Below are 19,987 nucleotides of genomic sequence, written 5' to 3'. Positions count from 1 at the left end.
CTGAGATAATTTCCCTTGAATGGTGCATGTCCCAAAAAAAATATGAAGGGCTGGTGTTTTAAATGCTTATTTACTCAGGATTTTCTTCCTAGTTACTGTGAAAATTAATACGGAAGAGCATCAATCAGAATTCTCTAATAGTTTTTCTTAGTATTGTGAATCATTTGAAAATAATCCAAACAAGAATTGCACTTACTTGAGCTCATATTTGTCAGATAATTGAACCTGTTTTTGGTTCAGCTGTTAGTTGCACAATGGCTACCAATAAGAGATGAGTGAATTTCCATAATTTTCATTCCAGGTCAGACGCTATGGTAAATTAGCACAACTTATTAAAATTATCACACTTTTCAGATTAATTTAAGTTTTATGCATATAAAAGTTAAAACTGAAAAGACATTGATGAGGGTAAAGGTACTGTTATATCTAATCCACACATGAAACTATCAAATTATTTAAAATCATACATATAAGTCAAATGCAGGAGCAAGATTTAATTTGGCTTTCATATCTTTCAACAAGTTATAAACCTCCAATTCAAACACCAAAACTTTTTGTGTTTTTACAGTATTTTAATTACCAATAACCGGTTTCTTTGCTGATGCAACATCATCATGTGCTCTCAGCAATGAAACTAATTGTTTGTACATAAAATACTGTGAAAGTATACAAAGTTTTAGTGTTTTTTATTTATTATAGATTTTCACAAAGTTTAGCCTGAAGCTATAGACTAAACCTCTTTGCAAATGGACAAGCAGCTCAAATTCCAGCAAGAAAATCAGCCACAAGAAAACCAGGACTATTGATTGTACAGAAATTGCCTTTCTTGAAGCTTAAAATAATTGTATATGCCTTATAGTCAAAGGAGGAATTTTACTGATCGGTGGTTTCAAATAACCCACATCAATGTCATAACTTTTGGAACAAAATTTTCCTTTTTTAGAGATGAATTTCACCTCATGTTTTGCAGTATTTAAGATAAAAAATTTACCTCACTGCATTTTTGTTTAATTAAGAGAATGCAATCGACACAATTGTTCAAATGAGTGGGCTTAGTGCATCAAAAACGAAGTCGGTATTTCCTGATTAAACCGTTTCCATTTGTGAGAGAGATGATTGACCTGGGCAGTCAACTAAAACTGTAGAACAGACATTACTGTCATATAATTTGTAGAAACATTACGTCTTAAATAAAAGTTGTTTATATATTAATATTATACCTATGCACGTAAAAATGTGTGAAGTGTTGATATATGTGATATTAATTAGCATTAAGAAACTTAATCTGATATTCAGAAGAATAATTTTGAAATACCTAAAAATTGTCATGTCAATATATGATAAATATCACAGGGATATTCAGACTGGCCTATCTCAACTATCACTGAAAAATATTGCTCTCCAGGATATAAATGATAATAATTACTGGGAACTACAAAACACTTGGGAAAAATCTTAACATTGGCAAGGAGAAAGCTATATGGTGACTATAAATCATTTTAAATCAGTTACAGTTGCATGTTACATTCAAAATGTTGCAATCCCACCACACCACATCCCACAAATTGTTGCAATGATAAGCCTGTAGATAAAACTGCCTTGTAAGTGAATTAGCAGCTTCAAATGTCTGAGCATTGTGAATATCCCAAGATGGAATGATTGATTAAATGATGATCAGGTGATTGAATGATTTGCCTTTGGGAGAAGACAGCTGCTTGACATGAGTAATCTATCGAATGAAATATCACCTGAATATGTTCCTATATTTTAATACATGTGACTGAAAGTGCACAACCCAGTAAATCTCCTCACAAATCATTGAATGGAATAGTTATTGTAATACCTCAATAGGTAAATATGCAGTATATTTAGTCTCATTACCATGAGGTTTGTAAATGAACATTTTTTGACACCATCAAACACTTTATTCTACAAGGCCCATTGGCTTGAAAACAGAGCCAAATCTTTCACTTTTTGTAACATGAGTTATTTTTCTCATTAAAATCAAGAACTCATGAAGGATGCTGCATTATAAGAAGCAAAGTCGAGGACTTGAACACGGGAACTTAGGTTTAAGAGGCAATAGCACACATGCTACCATCTGGAGTATGCTGGTTAAATTGAGTGTTCCATAACAACACATGTATATCAATGAAAAAAGTTAATATGTGGTGAATTACATTCTGATGCCCATGGAAAATCATGAAATAATCCCAAATATTCAGCAACAAGAATAGTTTTGACTCTTATATAACCTAGACTGAACCATCTAATAATTTATGGTGTGTGGAAGATTTTTGGATAGATTTGTAAATATTGAGATTGAAATAAGGGGTATGCCACACTCCTAGCAGGGGAACTCTTCTTTGGGGGCTCATGCCCCTCCACAAACCAATCATTCCCCTTACCTCCCTCTCCTTGTAATATTCACCTTGTCATAACACACTCATTTTAAACATGCAGACTCAAAATATTATCACAGCTGGAGGACCGTATCTACATTCTAAGTCAAGGTATTATTATTCCAAAAAAAAAACTAAAATACTATTTGTGAGAAGAAGTTCATAAAGCAAACAACATAACATGTAGTTCTGAATTATATTTGTATCCTCACTGCTGCCCCTACCAGAGAAATACTACACATCAGAGTATTCTTCCAATGAAACATTTATGTACTCATGTGTATTGGTGGCATCACATCATATACCTCCACCCTACCATTTGGTCAAATACATGGAGCGGTCTAAGAATATAGTTTGGAAGGTGAATGAAAACCAATGATCACTAACAGCCGAGCATTCCAATGACTCTTTCTCCTGCAAGAGGCCAAATGATGATATAAATCAACAAGTGGTGCCTAATTTCGCCCCCATCCCCACATTCGCCTCACATCAGTTGGTGCACTTGGGCGAGACACCCGCTATACTTCTTCCACCCCTGACAGCGCCGCTTCCATATCTCGTCATTTCACGTGGCGCCCGGGTGGAAGCTGTCCAGATGGAGGCGCCCTTGGCTAGCGCCCACACTTGTCCTCGCACCCTTCGACCGGCGCCGGCCCTGAGGTCGTGGGGCTCACGACAGTGGTGGGGGCCTGCGCTGAGACGAGGCCCTTGAGAGCAGCCATCACTTCCTCCTCGCCCCTCCTCAGCGAAGCCCTCATGGCGGGCGTGTATGGATCAAAGGGCAGAGCCCGCCGCCGCCTCTTATAGATGCCCTCCCGGCGGGAGAGGGCGCAGTCTAGGGCTGCGGGCGAGGGCCGGTAGTCGAGGAACGAGAGCACGCCTCTCAGCTCGTCCTCCACGTTGGTCACCAGTTGGTCGTAAAGCACCACGTGCATGGGGCCCTGGAAGTGGAGCAGCCAATCCAGATTGGTCTTCTTCCACGTGATGAGCTTCTCTGCCACAAAGTCCTGCCAATCTAAGCGGAGAGAAAGAGAGAGTGTGTCCGTCAGCCACACGCGTCCTCCCGGGCGGATCGAGTCACTATGACGCCACTTACGGTTTCCTCACTCGCCGAAAGAAAAGTACTGTACATATTAACCTGATTATTGTGTGTAACTGGTACTTATAAGTCATTTTTACATGCACATTAAGATGAAATACGTTGTATGAGTAACTAATTGAAGTAAGTGCATGTATACACGCCAGAAAAATACCACAAGTGGGTATGTGAGCAGACTTAGATAGCTGTGGACAGAAGCTAGATAAGTAGCTTTGCATATGGAGACCTTACGTGCCGTAACCACATTTGAGAACGATAGTAATAGCGGAAAAATCGTCGATTTTGACAAGTAGTATGTCTAGAGAGTTGACGAGAAGATTTTCCTGGTGTCCTTGGTCAATCATGCAATGCAAAATCACTCTAATTTCTCGAGATCCGGGGGCGCGATACTTTAAACCCTGGTCGTTGAAATTTCTGCATTCCTTACGATTAGTAATACTTATGGTGAACCAAGCAAATTAAGCAATATCTGTGAAATAATTCGAGCTCATGTAACTGAAACCGTCAAGGAAAATTATATTGGTTCATTTATTTTTTATTTATTTATGTACCCTGCAAGCCACCGCTAGGGTGTGTGACAGGGGGTGAATACGTACCAGACTAATTTTTACCCGAACATGAGACTACCGCAGTCGGACAAAGTTATTATGATCCCCTATCGTTTGTGGAAATAATAGCATCTTAAATATATCTGTTCTACACTAAATCTCTCTAATTTTACTAACATGATCTCTCCTACCGTAGTAAGAGAGACTCCCTTCCAATTTATGCAGGTTCTTCAATCTGTAATTTAACCTTCGCTCCGTGAGTGATTCCCAGCCTAGCCACTCTAATATTTTGGATAAGCTACTAAGTTTACCATAACAGCATTTTAAAAATCTAGCTCCTCCACGCTGCACGCGATACAATTCGGAAATCAATCCAACTTCATGAGGATCCCAGCAGCATATTCTGAATGAAGCCTAACCAACGACAGATAACATTTCTCTTTGACCTTTTCATCACATTTACCTAGTACTCTTCTAATAAATCCTAATTTTTATCAGCTTGTCGACATATTCCCCGTATGTGTTTAACCCAAGAGAGATCGTGATTGAGGGTAACGCTTAAGAATTCAATTGTGTCTACACATTCCATTTCGGTATTCCCAACGCAGTACACGTTCGGGAGGGAATTTCTCTTTTTCCAAAAATTTATAACTACGCACTTTTTTAAGTTTAGTTCTAATTGCCAAGTGTCGCATCAGCGTTGTATAGCATTAAGGTCATCTGACAAAGCTGCTGTGTCCTCAGTATCACGGATATCACGGTAAACCACTGAATCGTCGGTAAATAAACGTATCTTACTATTAACTAAGGAGTCGATGTCGTTAAACCAAACATGGAATATAAGAAATCTGATGACACTTCCCTGGGGAACACCTGAGGTAACTTCTACTGTATTCTAGCTAACTCCATCTATCACTATTCTTTGAACCCGACCATTCAAAAAGTCTTCAATTCAACCCTGGGTATTTTATCTATGCCATGTGCTTCTAGCTTTGCGAGTAGCGAGTAGCTTACTATGAGGTACTATGTCGAAGGCTTTCTGGAAATCTAGAAAAATCGCGTCCCCTGGAGCATTGCTCTCTCCCGAAATAAGAATATCATGGACAAAAAGCGACAAAAAGTTGTGTCTCGCAGGATGTACCTTTTCCGCACCCGTGCTGATTTTTCATTAATAACTTCTCATTATCGAGATGTCTCACGATAGAACTAGCAACTACATGTTCCACAACCTTGCACGAAATAGATGTGAGGGAAATAGGTCTGTAATGGCTCGGTTCCTCCTTGTCTCCGCTTTTAAATATTGGTGTTACGTTAGCCGTTTTCCAATCTCTGGGATCCTTGTGATCTACCAGCGACTTTTCACATATTATTTGTGGATATGGTGCTATTTCCGAAGCTATATCCTTAAAATATACGAGCGTATATTTCATCGGGCCCGGGGGATTTATTAGGTTTAATATTTTTCAGCAAACGTTCTACTCCATTACATGAGATTTCAATTTTGGGCATCGGTTGATTGTCACGATTTGGTAAGCTATCGGAGGAATTCGGTGAGATATTAAAGAAGACGCTTTGAAAGAAGGAATTTAATAAGTTAGCTTTTTCAAAACTCCTGGTTACTCTTTCGCCTTTATCATTTTTGAGTGAATTAACAGTTGAGTTATTTCCTTTAACTTCTCTGATGCATGAGCTTTGGGATTTTCTTTCCAATTTTCGCTAACCTTTTCCTTTTGAATTCACTTTACGCATTCCGAACATCATTCTTGGCATTCGCTCTGGATATCTTATACTCATAAGTGATCTTATTCTTTTTGTCGCCAGAGATATCATCCCTAATATTTTTCATCGTAGCGTGACATTGGCCATTGGTTGAAACTGATATTTTTATAGAAATTGAAACACGAAGACAATACGCATGCAATGCTGCACATGAATCCCTCTAAAGTGAGTTAAGCGTAAAAAGAACTTTCTATAGCAGCGCATGCCGTGGAATGATTGAGTGGGACTTGAAAATGAGAGAAAATTGCTCTCGGGGAAATCCGAGTGAGGGAAAACAATTTGGGTAACAAGAACTGTGAAGAATAATAGAGAAGGGAGAATGTAGGCAGAATAAAGTTCACTGAATTAATAAACTTAGTATTTTTTGACTCAAAAACTTTATAGTACTATCGGTTTCGACGCACAGGCAACATAATCTGTTATGATATCATGCATTGCCAGGGAATTTATATATTCTCGTGAGGAGGGGAGGTGGGCTATCGAAGGGACTTTGCGGTGGGAAAGGGTGAAGAGGGAAGTATCGGTTAGGACGTAGCCGCGTGGGGGGGGGGGGGGGGGAAAGGGGCGTGGGTTGCTAGAATGAGATGGCGGACGGGGGAGGGGAAGAGAAAATGTGTAGACAGGAAATGATTACGAACAGATGGAATGGAGTTGTTGAAAGAAGGTTCGCGCAAAAGAAAAACATTATTATTTTATGCTTATTTCCTTACCTTGTTTTTTTATTACAATGCTATTGATGGTCGGTAGAATAAATGAGTTTTTCAACATCCATTACTGAGTGAGGTCATTCAATAATTTCTATTCGCGCAATATTCCTGTCATAAGTATCGAATACGTGAGAAAAGCTTTGCTAATGGATTATGGGCTGTTACGGCGTTATTATTATGGAGTAAAAGAAGTAGAAGGAACTTAAGCCGGAGAAGGTGAGGGAATCCATTTGGTGGACGAAGGAGCACTGAATTTTGGCGATATTTAGGGATTAATGAGCTGTTTTAATTTGAATGGCATGGACTGGTTCACGTGGACGACGTAAGTATACTTGAGCACCCAATATTGGGAGGCGCTCAAATGGATATGAAGTTGAGGAAGAGATTTAAGAAGGCAGACCAAGTATTAAGTCCGTCCGAATGAAATGAGGAGCCATAGCATGGAGAATAATGTCGCACTAGATATTTTACTGTCATCTGTAGATGATACATATTCAGACGACATCGGCCATTGCAAGAGAGCAATTGAGGAGGCTTGCACGAGCTAAGGTTTACTGCAGCAAACAATATTTCTCCAAAAGATGAAGAAGATCGAATTTGGTCACCATAAAGAAGATCGAAGATATTAGAAGGTTATAAAGAATTAGGAAGTATAGTAAGCAAAATCCCAGATATGAGTATAAAAGTGACGGAAAGTGGGTTTCAGTTTAAGGATGACGCCATAACCTCATTCTTTTAAATGGGCCAACCACCGGAGTATGAAAGACTCATTTGGGGCTTGTAAAACGATGGAGAGGAAGTGCGCACAAGTAAGGCGCACACTTCCCTCTCTTACTGCCGTTCCTCCTGAAGAGAAATAGGAACAGAGGCATTGGCTGCTGCGGTGAAAAAGGGAGTATAAAGCTGTATTTGCGCAATACCAGTCCGCCAATCAAAGTTGAGAAGTATGGCTGCTTGGCCCTGGCTCCTCAGACTATGTTATGCCATGAAGGGACCTTATGTAGAACTTCCCTCCATTGAAAGAATAGGTTACGATTGGTGAAGGCGAACATCTTAACACTGAAGAGAAAGGTACTGTGCAATTGGATTTATCCCAAGAATGTGGCGGACAAGAGTTATAGCTCAGGAATGGTACGAAGGTGCCCGAATAGAATGGCAGTCTAATAACGCAGGGGATACTGGAGGAGAAGGTTCTAAAAATAGTAACTTATGACAGGACATCAAAGATAACCGAACACAAGGAACAGCTGCTTTAGTCTCACCAAATGGGTCGGTTATATTTTATCACAGTCGATGCAGTAAATTCAGAAGATACAATTCAAAGGGCGTAAGAAAGCAATGTCGAAGATGAGCTTTGGGGAGCAGATCTTTCCATTCAGAATAGTGAACACGCCTAAACGACAATGGCAAGGTGAGGAGTACACATTTCGTATTGAGGAGTGGGTGGTGAGGAACGAGGAGGTGGACCACCCCGAAGAGGATAGTAATCCAGAATGTAAGGTTCGACAGCCCCAGGTGTTCCTCGAGTGAGAGCACCCCAGAGGGAAGAGCACAAAGAGCCAAGGTACGACCCGTGTCATTCAACTCAGAGTCTGCCAATTAACCACATAACCTATGAGAAAGATCTTAAACGATATGGCAAGAGCGATAAAGATCTAGGAAATGTACTGAGCTCTGTTGAAATCTTTAGCGGATACATTGAAATTTCATTCGCTTTAGACAAATTCTACGCGTTACACCTAATAATAGGAGTTCCTGGTAGTTATATTGTGCTAGGTGGTTTTAGGAGCTTGAAACACATTGCACTTATAAATATTTCGGCACTGATGAAAATGAAAAAAATTACCCCGATATAAGACAGAATATGCATGAAATTAATCCTAAAATAATTTCAACACCATTTAATTCCAATAAAATTACCCAATGGGTATGAACGACTTTTAATAATAATTATATTAGCCTCCCGAGTCAAAATAGATAAATAATTAGGAATAGGAATATAATTGGAAAAAGAGATGAATTCCCTGGAAATTAATACTCGTAAAACCCTGATGCTGACTCATATTGGTCCCCAAGCCGAGTCTCACGGCCACCCCCGCGGTCACCTCCGGATGTTCGAGAAACCCAAAACCAGAACGTGGCGAAGTTGAAACAACATTAGAGGGCAATGCTGAGGGTGCTACTCACATTTCCCCCGGTTGCGCCTGTATCTGTCGGGGGAGGCGAAGCCGATGTGTCCGCCGCTTTGCCGGTTGAACTCGGCGTGGATGGCAGCCCCCGGTGAGCGGATGAGCAGCACGGCCCTGGCGAAGGGGGCCCTTGCCCCAGGACCCGACTCGTGCGTCTTCACTACGGCCACCGAACCGTTGACCACCGACTCGGCCGGAAAGCCATTCTTCAGCAGCCCGTAGTCCTTATACACGCTGCCCGTGTAGAAGCCTTCGGTGGAAGAAAGGGGAATGTCACGCGAGTGTCAATTCACCATAAATATCATCCCCATGAGGATTACTCTAACTTAAACTTGCATTTCGGAGATATCGATCGATAGCCAACATTGATTCGCTCGAACCAATGGCCGACAAGGATTCTCTGACGGCAAGCGACGTATTTTCAATCGTAACGCACCGATCGATAAGCTCCATTGCACATCCCAAGGTTTCATGTCACACACACAAGTGACACATCGAACAGAAAAGGAAATCACACGAATGAAAATACATTGTTGAGGAATAGTAATTCATTCAGGAAGACTTAACTCATTTCTTTTATCATGCATGCAGACGACCGAATGGTAATGTCGTAACTCTGCCAGGTAACTCGTCCGAGGCGATAAGGGCAAATGCATGTATGTGCCCTTCTTACTTCGAGGGTCGATGCACGGCAGGTGGGACTGGAAGGGAACGTCTCCTTCAACTCGACCCCTGACCCGGCTCACCGCCACACGCTGCCTTCCTCTCCCACACTTGCCCTCACACTGCATCGGCTACGTCAAATAGTCACCAAAGTGATCTTGCCATTACTTACTGTACTTACAGGCCGTGCTTGATTTACCATGATACTTCCTCGAGTACCGATGATATTTGAATTAAACTGCGGCCAATAAGTGTGGGTATTACTCTCATCCCAATTATTTTTTCCCAATAATATATTTTTGCATCCCTGCGATAGAAGATTTTGAGCCATAACGGACATGGGAAGGGAATTTCCCTAGCATCTTTGCGAATTACGTCCCAGATTTATTTTGTTTTCCAAACTAGATAGTGAACTAACGCATAAAGGAAACTTCGCGAAACCCGCGTCGAACCGACGGGGTCAGTCACAGATGGCCCCCTTCCTATTATTCGCACCTTGCCAACCCCCTCCCCCCCGTTTGCCAACCCCCGCCCCCCACAACTTTGCTTACATTTCAAAATACCATCATCCCATTATAAATATCACTTTGTAATTAGAAAACATATTGCAACTTCAATTTCTTCGATCAAATGGTAGGCTGACACTATAGCACCTTATATTTCAGCCTCTGACCACACCGGCAACCTTTGACTAATGTATTTTCTAAGCACCGCCCTTCCCAGAAGAAGGCAATCTTCTACTAATTTATCGTCACCTTTTACGACTTCACGCCTTCCCCAATTGCTTCTGACGATGACTCATCAAGAGATCGCTCCTGACAACGGTCATAACGCTGCCAAAATTGACTATACCTCGGAAAAGAAACAAAAACTTATTTTCTCCAGAAAATGTACTCTTTCACGACTAGTAATGTTTAAGAACACTGGCTAAAACTCACCTGTTTGGCTACTGTAAGCTCAAAAATCTCAAACCCCTGAAATAACAAAAGTCAAGTCACAAATTAGCAATTTAAAACATAAAAAATATTTCTTTTTTCCTAAAAAAAACAGCCCTTTGGACCATTTGCAACGCTCGGGAGTGTCGGTGCCCCCACTTCGTAGATAGTGTGTTACGACAGCTGCAGATGCATAATAATTTATTATAATGTATTTTATTTATTTTTATAATTCCCGTAACAGGGACAAAGAGTACCAACGTTCTTTCGCCCAAAAATTAATCCAAAATAATAATGAAATTCATTTAACGGTCACGCCATTTTCACGCCGACAATAAAGGAACCTGCTTCACCAGCGATCTTATCCACGAATTAAATATTAATTTCTTCACCATTTCCCCAAATTCCTTTGACGGCGATCCCTTGTCTAGCCACTTAATTTATTTTAGCTTCTGTTTTTCTGCCAACTTTCATTTGAATTATGGCGCGATGGCTTTTGCAGAGTAGATCGATTGTTCTACTAGTTCCACTAATTCTATCCTTCACCTGATGCATATTTGCCACATTTCTTCCAATCTTTTTGCTTAATACTGCTGTCATCCCTTGCTGGTTCTCTTCCACTCCACAAAATCTTATTAATTATTGCTCCAATAATCTCCGCTATTTTTCTCCTTCACCCCCTCCCCCCACATCCGTGGCACGCTATATTTCCTCACTCCATCTTCTGCTTGATACATGTTAACTTCCACATTTTCAACGTCGTACTAAAATTTCAGGTCCCTAATCTTAATTAAATCAAACAAGCCAGTGTGGATACATGCAATCTCCTCGGAAGTATTTGAGGGTTGAGGAAAAGATGGAAGGAGGAGTTTCCCGGATTTTTTTCTCAATAGATTGGCAGTAAATACTAATGAGGATGGAACTTGGACAGATTCGCGTGTTTCGACACCGAAGGGATCGATCGGTCAACCAGCGATTACGTCTTACAGTGCAGAGGCACCCGCTGTCACCATTCCCCCCTCCTCATTCGTTCATACTATTAATGAAGATGATTCACATGCCGTGAAAAAGAACGGAGAGATATATTCCTTAGTTCCGGAAATGTGAAGGGAGTGGAGAATAGAAGCAATTTCTCTGAATTACTCGTGAAAAATAACGGCCAAGTCCAGCACTAGCGTCCAGCAATATACATCATAAACCTTTAAGGAGTGTGCTACACGCTGGTTTCGTAATGCTACGAGTCGGATCGCCGGACAGATAATTGAGAGGAGAGTGAATGGCTTGTGAAAGACCAAGAGGCAGAATAAAATTAAGACATCGTTTAATAAATTGTGAAAAGTAAACAAACATATTAGTGTGTATTAATTTAATTCTGTAAAAAATATTTTCTTCGCCTCCTTTTCACATTTGAAAAACTAATTACTTCCCAAATTCCAAAGAAACTGCTGGAGATGCCGCAACAGTAACTTTTAACGGAGTCATCCGCTAATGTGCAATTCAATGCAACAGTTTCAGAGTGTAAAAATCATTCGCCTTCCGTTAGGCATGATACGAAAGTTTCAATCTACAGGCTTGGGAGGACGCCTAACTTTATTTTATTCGAACTGATATTCAACCAAACATATAAAATTGAATTCGCCTAGGAGCGTCAAAAGATTTTGCGATTGTGACAGAAACATCTAATATTATTAAATGAGCTATGATAGCGTACATAAATAGTTAGTTATTTATATAAATTTACTAAAGGATCGTGCAATTACTATTGGATGTAAATATGCAATATTATGTGCAGCGTAGGATGTCTTTTGCAGGATCTGGTAATCAATATTGATTCCTGACTGTCTCTCCCGAGAAAAGTTCGAGGAAGTTTTGCTGTTACAATAGCAATAACAAATTTTTATTACTCGTATATTACGCTTTTTATAATTGACAGTGAACATTTATCTAATACACATGTACTTAATAAAAAAAATATGAATTTGAAAATTTTCATGCATGATGACATAAGCCGGACGTATTTTTTAAAACTCCACGAGAACTTTCGAAATTGTTGGCCACGACCTTCTTGAGAACAATCGACAACGTTGGGCTGAACAGAATATCTTCTTCATCGATGGAAGTTTTATTCATTGAAAATGTCAATGAGTATTTATCATATTCGAGGGTAATAAAATTTTATTCTCATTAATTCTTATTACATCTCGAGAATATCGAGAAAATTCTGAGCCACGAATAACAGCATTGGTGATGTATGATGAGAAAACATGAGCAGCATCTAATTTATTTGGCACACACTCGTGGTTCACATCATAATTCATGCGCAGGTCCTCTTCCCTCGGATTCAACCTTCCACCCCGGTTGAACGAGCCTCACCATTTCTTCCAATCCACATCTCCATTGTCCATTTTAGCACCATCAAGTGGTGAGGGAATTTACAGAAAGGGGGGTACTACCAGCGGGGAACTCGGAGAGAGAACTGAAATAAACCCATAATTATATTGCATTATTTTCCCAACCTATATACGAGGGTCATCCGGAAAGTAGTACCCGTTCGTGCCGCATGAAGTGCTGACGACGCGAGTAGCCGCTGGACGAGGTCAGATAGCTTCAGTGGCTTGTCTGCCTTCTCTGAGCCAAGTTGCGTGACGCTAGCATTGCCTGTGTTGTTTCTGTGATTGTTTACAATGTTTAAAAAAATTGAGAACGCCGCCAGTTGTGAAGTGAGGGCAGTGATTAAATTCCTCAATGCAAGAAACGTTCGCCCATGTAAATTGTACAGAAACTTGTCACACGTTATGACAAATGCCTTAATTTGCTTGGAGATTATGTTGAGAAGTAGTTTAAAGTATCCTCTTTCAAATAAAATTTTTTATGTTTGTTAATATTTACTTTTGTGTCTTTATTTCACGAACGGGTACTACTTTCCGGATGACCCTCTTATAAAGATGAAAATTAAACCTATTTTTGTCTCGGGCGGTTGACCGGAATTCGCGGGTGGGGTTCTTCTACTCCTCTTACCGTGCACTAGATTATAGTTGTACAAACTTGTATGAAATCAGTCAGCAAAGAGGGTGACCGGACGTATTTTTTTACCTCTACAAGAGCTTTCCAAATTGTTGGTCACGACCTCCTTAAGAACAATCTACAATGCCGGCGGTTCCTCACGCGAATTACTACAATCCTGCCTCACCAGTCGGAATCGAATGTAATTCGAAATGTCTACATAACTCCTCAAATTCCCCTGTAATCAGAAAAGCATAAGGAATCAAACTTGTAGCTTTTGCCTCTCAGCTCCTTGATCAATGCCTTTCTGCAGTCAATAGACAATGTATTCACACCGTGCCGATGACTGAAGTCTTTCATAGGAACAAACGTAATATGAGTTGTCAATCGCTAAAAAGGAATATTGATTAGTTTGATATCTGAAGTAAAAAATAGTGCCAAATAGTCCTAGTGTATTGAAATAAATGGCATTGAGCATTTTTTCACTGATTAACTGAATCTTCATGAGTTCGATTGTTTGATGTTTCAGAGTTGGCACCATATCAAAACGTACTCGTAAATCTGGAATAAACACTTAGTTTAAACTCCTACTTACAAAAAGAACCACACAGTCATTAAGATATTGGTGCTTACAGCTGGAAACACCCAAAAGAGTCAAATGGTTAGTGGATAGGAGAGGCAGCACAGGAATAACGAAGAGATGACAAAATCACCCCACCTGTCGCTTGCTGGATGAGGTAACGGAGCCACGTGTTTCCGCTCCCCGGGAACGACGCCAGCGCCACCACGGGACCGGGGGTGGCGAGGAACCTCAAGGGTCGGCACCAGTGCAGGCGAGCCCTCCTCGGTGGCCCCGCTCCCCCCCGGAAGAGCTCCAGACCACGGCCACCCGCTGCGGCGGCCCTCAGGCCTTTGGGGGCTTCGTGCGGCGGCGACGGCGGCTGCTCGGCGCCTCCCGCCAGCATGGCCTTTTAGCCGCCAGGGAGACGAAAGGTAAGGATAAGATAGAGGAAGGGCCAGCTGACCTCATAATTCAAGCATGTTGGGGTCTTTCTGACATTCATTCCGATCACCCTTCGATGGGGGTGTCCTCGTCCGAGAATGAACCACGGGATTTGAAACACGGCTTATCGCAGATTTTCTGGGGTGGAAGGCCAAAAAGGGAAATAGTCGCCGACAACCAATCACCGGTGATATAAGATTGGTGACTCCGGCAGGTAGAGTGGCCCGGAGGGGGGGGGGTAGAAACAAACGTTAGATAGCCGCGCTTCAATTGTGCAATAGCTCACAATGAAAACCTCAAAAATCATTGCATAATTCATATTCATAAAGCAGAACGAAAAAGTACATGTATTTACATGTAAAAGTACTTGTATTTACATGTAACATGAGACAAGAAAACATGGCGATGAAAGAGTGATAAAAAGTTGAAACCGTTGGTGGCCGAACATATCCGGAGGTAGGATCGTTTCTACTTGCGCCAGTCTTCCGGAATGGAGCTGTCAGAGAAGATCGAAGCCTCATGGGCTGCCAATGGAACTCATGAAATCGAGCCTGAGACGGCCACGTCTCCAACGATCTCCAAATATTGGAGAAATATTAGCTAAGACGTATGATCCATGATGGCAAATGATAGAAAAGGAAGACACTGCCGGTCGGACGTACAAAACAACTCACAGCACACGATTGGTACGGCCAAATGCAAGCGATATTGAATTTCCGCGATGAGGCGTCATGCGGGGCGGGGCGGAGAATGCGAAGGATCACCGAGGGCGTTCTCCACTGACGAGCGATGCTGGTCGCACAGTAAAAAACGAGGATCTGAGATTTAAATTAATATTGGGCAAAATATAACACGCTGGATTGCGCGTACATGGATAATATAAAAAAGCCCAACCACGTCGAATTAACTCGGCAGCAAGGTGGTGTTCAAAAACCCTCGCGCGTAGTAAACCAGGGAAGATGAACGATGGGGACAATAGGTATCTGGGAAAGAAATTGATATTGCTTGCGCTGGAATTATTTTAAAAATAAAAAGGCAACCACGTGTCGCATTCGTGAGATATAAGGAGACACTCACAGATTTGGTTATTGAATATTTCGACGGCACAACCACCTTTCTGAACCTTACACACATAAACACATATGCTCACTTACAGAGAAAACACATAAAACAGAAAATTTAAGATAGTCTTAACCTCAAGTCCAGAGTCCGACCTGAAGAAGACCTGAGAGAAGGCCAAAAGCTGAAAATATCTTAAATATGAGAGTTCTTTTACATGTTTTCTATGCCTATTTATGTGTTTTATTGCGCTGGCCAAGTTTTATATAGCTCTCGTGAGTGCTTCTACATTATCAATATATATAAATACATTTTTAAAATGTTTGTGTGAGCATTTTTCGTATGTTTGGATGGGCACAGTCTAAACAATTGTACAAAAATACATTTGCTTGCCTTTCCTGATAAAAAACAGGACCTGACTTTGGATTCTAAAGTAAGTCCCACTACAGCTCCATATATATGCTCGTACTTCATTCCTACCTTCAACATCCCTCTTATATCCCTGCCCCTTCCTCGGGTACCTAACTAAATTTTCTGTCTTTTTGTCCCTCCCATTCCGACCACTTTGGTCCAGAACAATTTCGAGATAGGTTAACTGTTCCACCTGCTCAAGTTTATGAATTTTGATATTTATCTCAGCCTTTTCCTTTCTGGAAAACAGCATTAACTTCGTTTTGTTCATTTATATTATCATTCCTTACTTGTCGCACTCATTTTTCCATGCACTCAGCAGAGTTTGAAACCACTTGGCTGCCTGACAAACTTAAGCTTGAACATCAACAAAACTGTTTTAATGAAATCTCAACCGACTTTCATTCCTATCCCTAGTTCTTCCCATGCCTCTTTAATTATTTCCTCCACATATACGTTGAACAGCACTGGTGCTAATGAACACCCCTGTCTGTCAACCCTGTCCCAAAATCTCTGGTATCCTAAAATTTTCTCTATTATTATATGAGATTGCTAGGACTTTTCTCTTCTGAACTGTAGGACTACCCATACAGGATCGATGCCACCACTGAAGGGGAAGTCATTTCCAGTTTTATTCATCGCCAATATTTCCTCCTTGTCGAAAGACAACTTCATAAGCCACAATAAGACTGATCAAATATCTGGTGCAACGCTCTCTTCAGATTCATCACTCTCATGCCCTTTCCCACGGTCTCTCCAAGTAGGTGTGGCCTTATCAGATCGCGGTACATAGAAACCTCTCCGTCTAACCGCCCTTTCCCAACCGAGCGAATATCTCATCTATCTTGGATTCGGTGTATTTGGAAAAAGTAACCTTCTACCCATTACATTCCGTTAAAAGATTCCCTGATCGCTAAAATTCCTTAAATCAGTGCGTGGAAATGGGAAAAGGATCGACCTTTGTTACCTCGAATATCTAAGTGGAATAATTTGGAATGTAAATCTTTGCAGATGCTAACTTTTCTTTCAAAACTCGTACATGTTCACACATGGAAAATTTAGGTTTTGATCACGCGCGTGGTCTCCAACCCAGATTTCGTTGGAAACAGCGATCGCAAAAGCGTTCAGCACGCTCACTCCTGGGAGGGGACCTCTCCCACGCTACACACGTCCGCCGTAAATCATCAGGATTTTTTGTTTTTCGGTGGCTTATTTAATAAAGTTTTGTTGATTATGTCTTCCAAAGTCCTGTTGTAGTTCGATCATCACCGTGACCTTAACATATGGATTGTTGGCTGTGTAAAACTTTATTGATCCGATCCGAGAGAATCTTGCGGAACCGAGTGTTTGTGAATTTTCAGCCTTCATCGCTTTGGGTGGTTCACTCTGAAGTATTATCCGACTGCGAAGTGCGTCGACTATGCCACGCAGTGAGACAGCATACCAACAGTCCACGACGGTGAGGAGATACAAGTTGGTATTCCGAGTTGTATATTTTTTAATTTCTCCTGCATTTTAGTTCCGATGGCACTGCCACGCCTCGTCAAGGATAGCGGCATCGTAGTGATTTCGGTGAAATCCGATCCAGGTCGGATTTTGCACCAATCCTGAGATTCCATCCACTATTTCACTCGCTTCTTATCGATCTTATTCCTTCCAACCTCCAGCCAAAGTTTGTCCGAAGTGAAAAACTCGCGGTTTGAAATTATTTCTTTCGCACACGTCTAACTTCTTCTCAGCAACATCGCCACCCAGTCGGGGGATTTTCATACTTACGAACTTTCCTCCGGTGTCGATATTTGGTACCATTTTATCCCTCCTTTTCCATATTTTTATTTCCATCACCAACCTTTTTTCACCAACCTTTCAAAATTTCTCGCAAACCTGTCTCGCTAGGGACCTGAATTGTGACAGATCGCACAGACAACACTGAACAGCACTATGCATGGTTTCTCTATATCCTTTCTCTATATATTTTCACCATGTTTATTTGGGTCAGTACATTTCTCGACAGAGTATACGTATTATTCAGTTCACTGTTCATTCTTCACCCCTTATCCCTGTGTATGTTTCTCCACTAACTTCTTTCGGTTATCCTATAAAACGAATCACTTGTATTACATTAGTATTTAATTCTTTTCATAGTCACCATTTATGTATTAAATTATCCAAAAATGTATTTTCAAAAATATAGAATACCATTTAATAATGAGAAGGTTATGAAAAGGATTGCACATACATATCTACGCACAATTTACTACTAGTTTGAACTACTTTTACTACTAGTGAAGGTGCGACATGACCTTGGCGATAAATTCGCCAAATTGTTATTTTTTGTCTGCATTTTTGCAATCCCGTGCCTAACCACCTTCCGAAATATTTATTATCAATTTTGTCTAATTTAAATGCTATTAAGTAGTACATAATATTCCTGTCTTTTTAATCCTATCAAACCTTCAACTTGACACTTTAATCCTATTCTATTTCGTCAAAATGCTTGAATTTTGAAAATCGCATGTTTTGTTAGATAAACGATCGCAAAATAAAGTTTAACTGTATTTTTATAGTTGGTACAACTTCCCTATTCTCCCGGCATTTGCCATGAATATTGACGCCTGTGTGTGAACCAGGTGTTCCATATTTCCGAACTAATCCTGCTGAAAAACTTGATTGCTTTCTCTCCTCGATGTAGTAGTTCCGAAACCGTAATTGCATGCCTCCCTCCTCCCCTTCTTATCCGTTCCCCAACCCTGAGTCCCAATCTCCACACCGCTATTCGGTGTTTTCTTCCCACCAATTTCCCAATTACTACTTCCAATTGGTTATAGTAGTATATAATCTTCCTTTCGGACCATTATTGGTTTTACATAACCCATTATTTTCCTCCTGGTGACTACGTTTTGACGTGCAAGTAGACCTTGGACGGTCACTAAATTTTTTAGGTCGACCAATACATCAATATTCAATTAAATTCTATCACTTTCCTCATTTATATTAGTCATCCTTTCCTTCAGTTTCCTATTCAGCGCAAACACTGTGCTACTCGAATCACCTTCTCACACTGATATAAACTTGTCTGAAAAATTAATCGCCACTGTTTCTCCATCTCATCTCACACGAACCTCAGACATCCATAATATTCCTCCATTCCCTTCTTAGTGCTGTCTAACTTCTCTGTACTAACCAGCGTCCTAACCTCCCCAGCATTTCATCTCCCTAGCTGAAGCATTTCGGCCCTCTTTTCTGCCCTCTTTTTCTTTCCTTCCAGCTTGATTAATCAAGGGTTTCGTGCCATGTCGACCGCGGGGGCCTTGCCTCCTCCGCCGCCGAGCACGATACACTCCTCTCCAGTGGCCTTCCTCCCGCAATTGATAGGATAAATCCTTATCTTTTTGCCTCAGTTCACATTCGAGCCACGGTTTTTCCATTTAGATTGTATCGATACTCACGACATATGACCCCAGGTCACCCCGAGTGTGGCATTACCTGTTGGAGAGCGTGGGTACGGTGCGGCGGGGAGGATGGTGGTGGTCGGTGGTGGTGCTGCTGCTGGAGAGACATGGCCGAGAGAAGGGCAACGGTGAGGGTGTACGCGGCGAGGAGGATGGCGGCCGCCGTCAGCCGGGCCCTGCACCACCGCCAGGGGCAACCCCAGGCGAGGGCGTCCGCGGGGGGGGGCGAAGGCGCGGGCGTCCCCCCTGGGGGCTCTCGTCACCTGCTGCTGCGGGGTGGACCGCCGGAGAGGAGGAAGAGCTGTGGGGGGAGAAAGAGAGAGAGAGATTAGGGGGTCGCCGGCGCAAGTCTCAGAGAACTGCTCGTGCGTCTAGTGACCACATTTGATACGTGTGGTGGTCAGAATGTCTTCATCAGTGGTTATTGTCAGGTTTTCAATTAATTTTTGAATGAAAAAATCATATTTTACCGAGTTTCAATTGTAAATGAATTGTCTATGTCTTGGGAAAACACTGCAGACCAGTTTTCGTCCTTGTATCCGATTGGCCGAGCCATTGTCGACTATGATGGACCCACAAAAGAACCTCAAAAGACGCTCGCCTTCTTAAAAATTCACTCGACGTAATAGGATTTCAACCATGAAAACGTTTAAATCAATCTCCTCTTGCATTCTTTATTAACCATAACAACCTATCAATTCACTGTAATATTATCGTTACCAACCCACGGGCATCTT

General features: G+C 41.4%; 1 protein-coding gene across 1 annotated transcript in view; it reads right to left on the bottom strand.

Annotated features, from left to right (window-relative positions):
- Nucleotides 1–550: 550 nt before the first annotated feature.
- LOC139694004 (WSCD family member AAEL009094-like) overlaps nucleotides 551–19,987 on the bottom strand; it is a 72,360-nt gene continuing 52,923 nt past the window's right edge. The window contains exons 2-5 of the mRNA XM_071592390.1: nucleotides 19,285–19,551; nucleotides 14,044–14,293; nucleotides 8,723–8,974; nucleotides 551–3,417 (exon numbers count right to left, since the gene is read on the bottom strand). Coding sequence (XP_071448491.1) covers nucleotides 3,014–3,417; nucleotides 8,723–8,974; nucleotides 14,044–14,293; nucleotides 19,285–19,359 — 981 coding nt within the window. The 5' untranslated portion in view covers nucleotides 19,360–19,551 and the 3' untranslated portion in view covers nucleotides 551–3,013. The remainder of the gene's footprint in view (nucleotides 3,418–8,722; nucleotides 8,975–14,043; nucleotides 14,294–19,284; nucleotides 19,552–19,987) is intronic.

The sequence above is a fragment of the Hetaerina americana genome, unplaced genomic scaffold, assembly GCF_022747635.1.
Source record: "Hetaerina americana unplaced genomic scaffold, ioHetAmer1.1.p SCAF_5, whole genome shotgun sequence".
Classification (NCBI taxonomy): Eukaryota; Metazoa; Arthropoda; class Insecta; order Odonata; family Calopterygidae; genus Hetaerina; species Hetaerina americana.
This window is presented reverse-complemented; position numbering and strand designations above follow the sequence as displayed.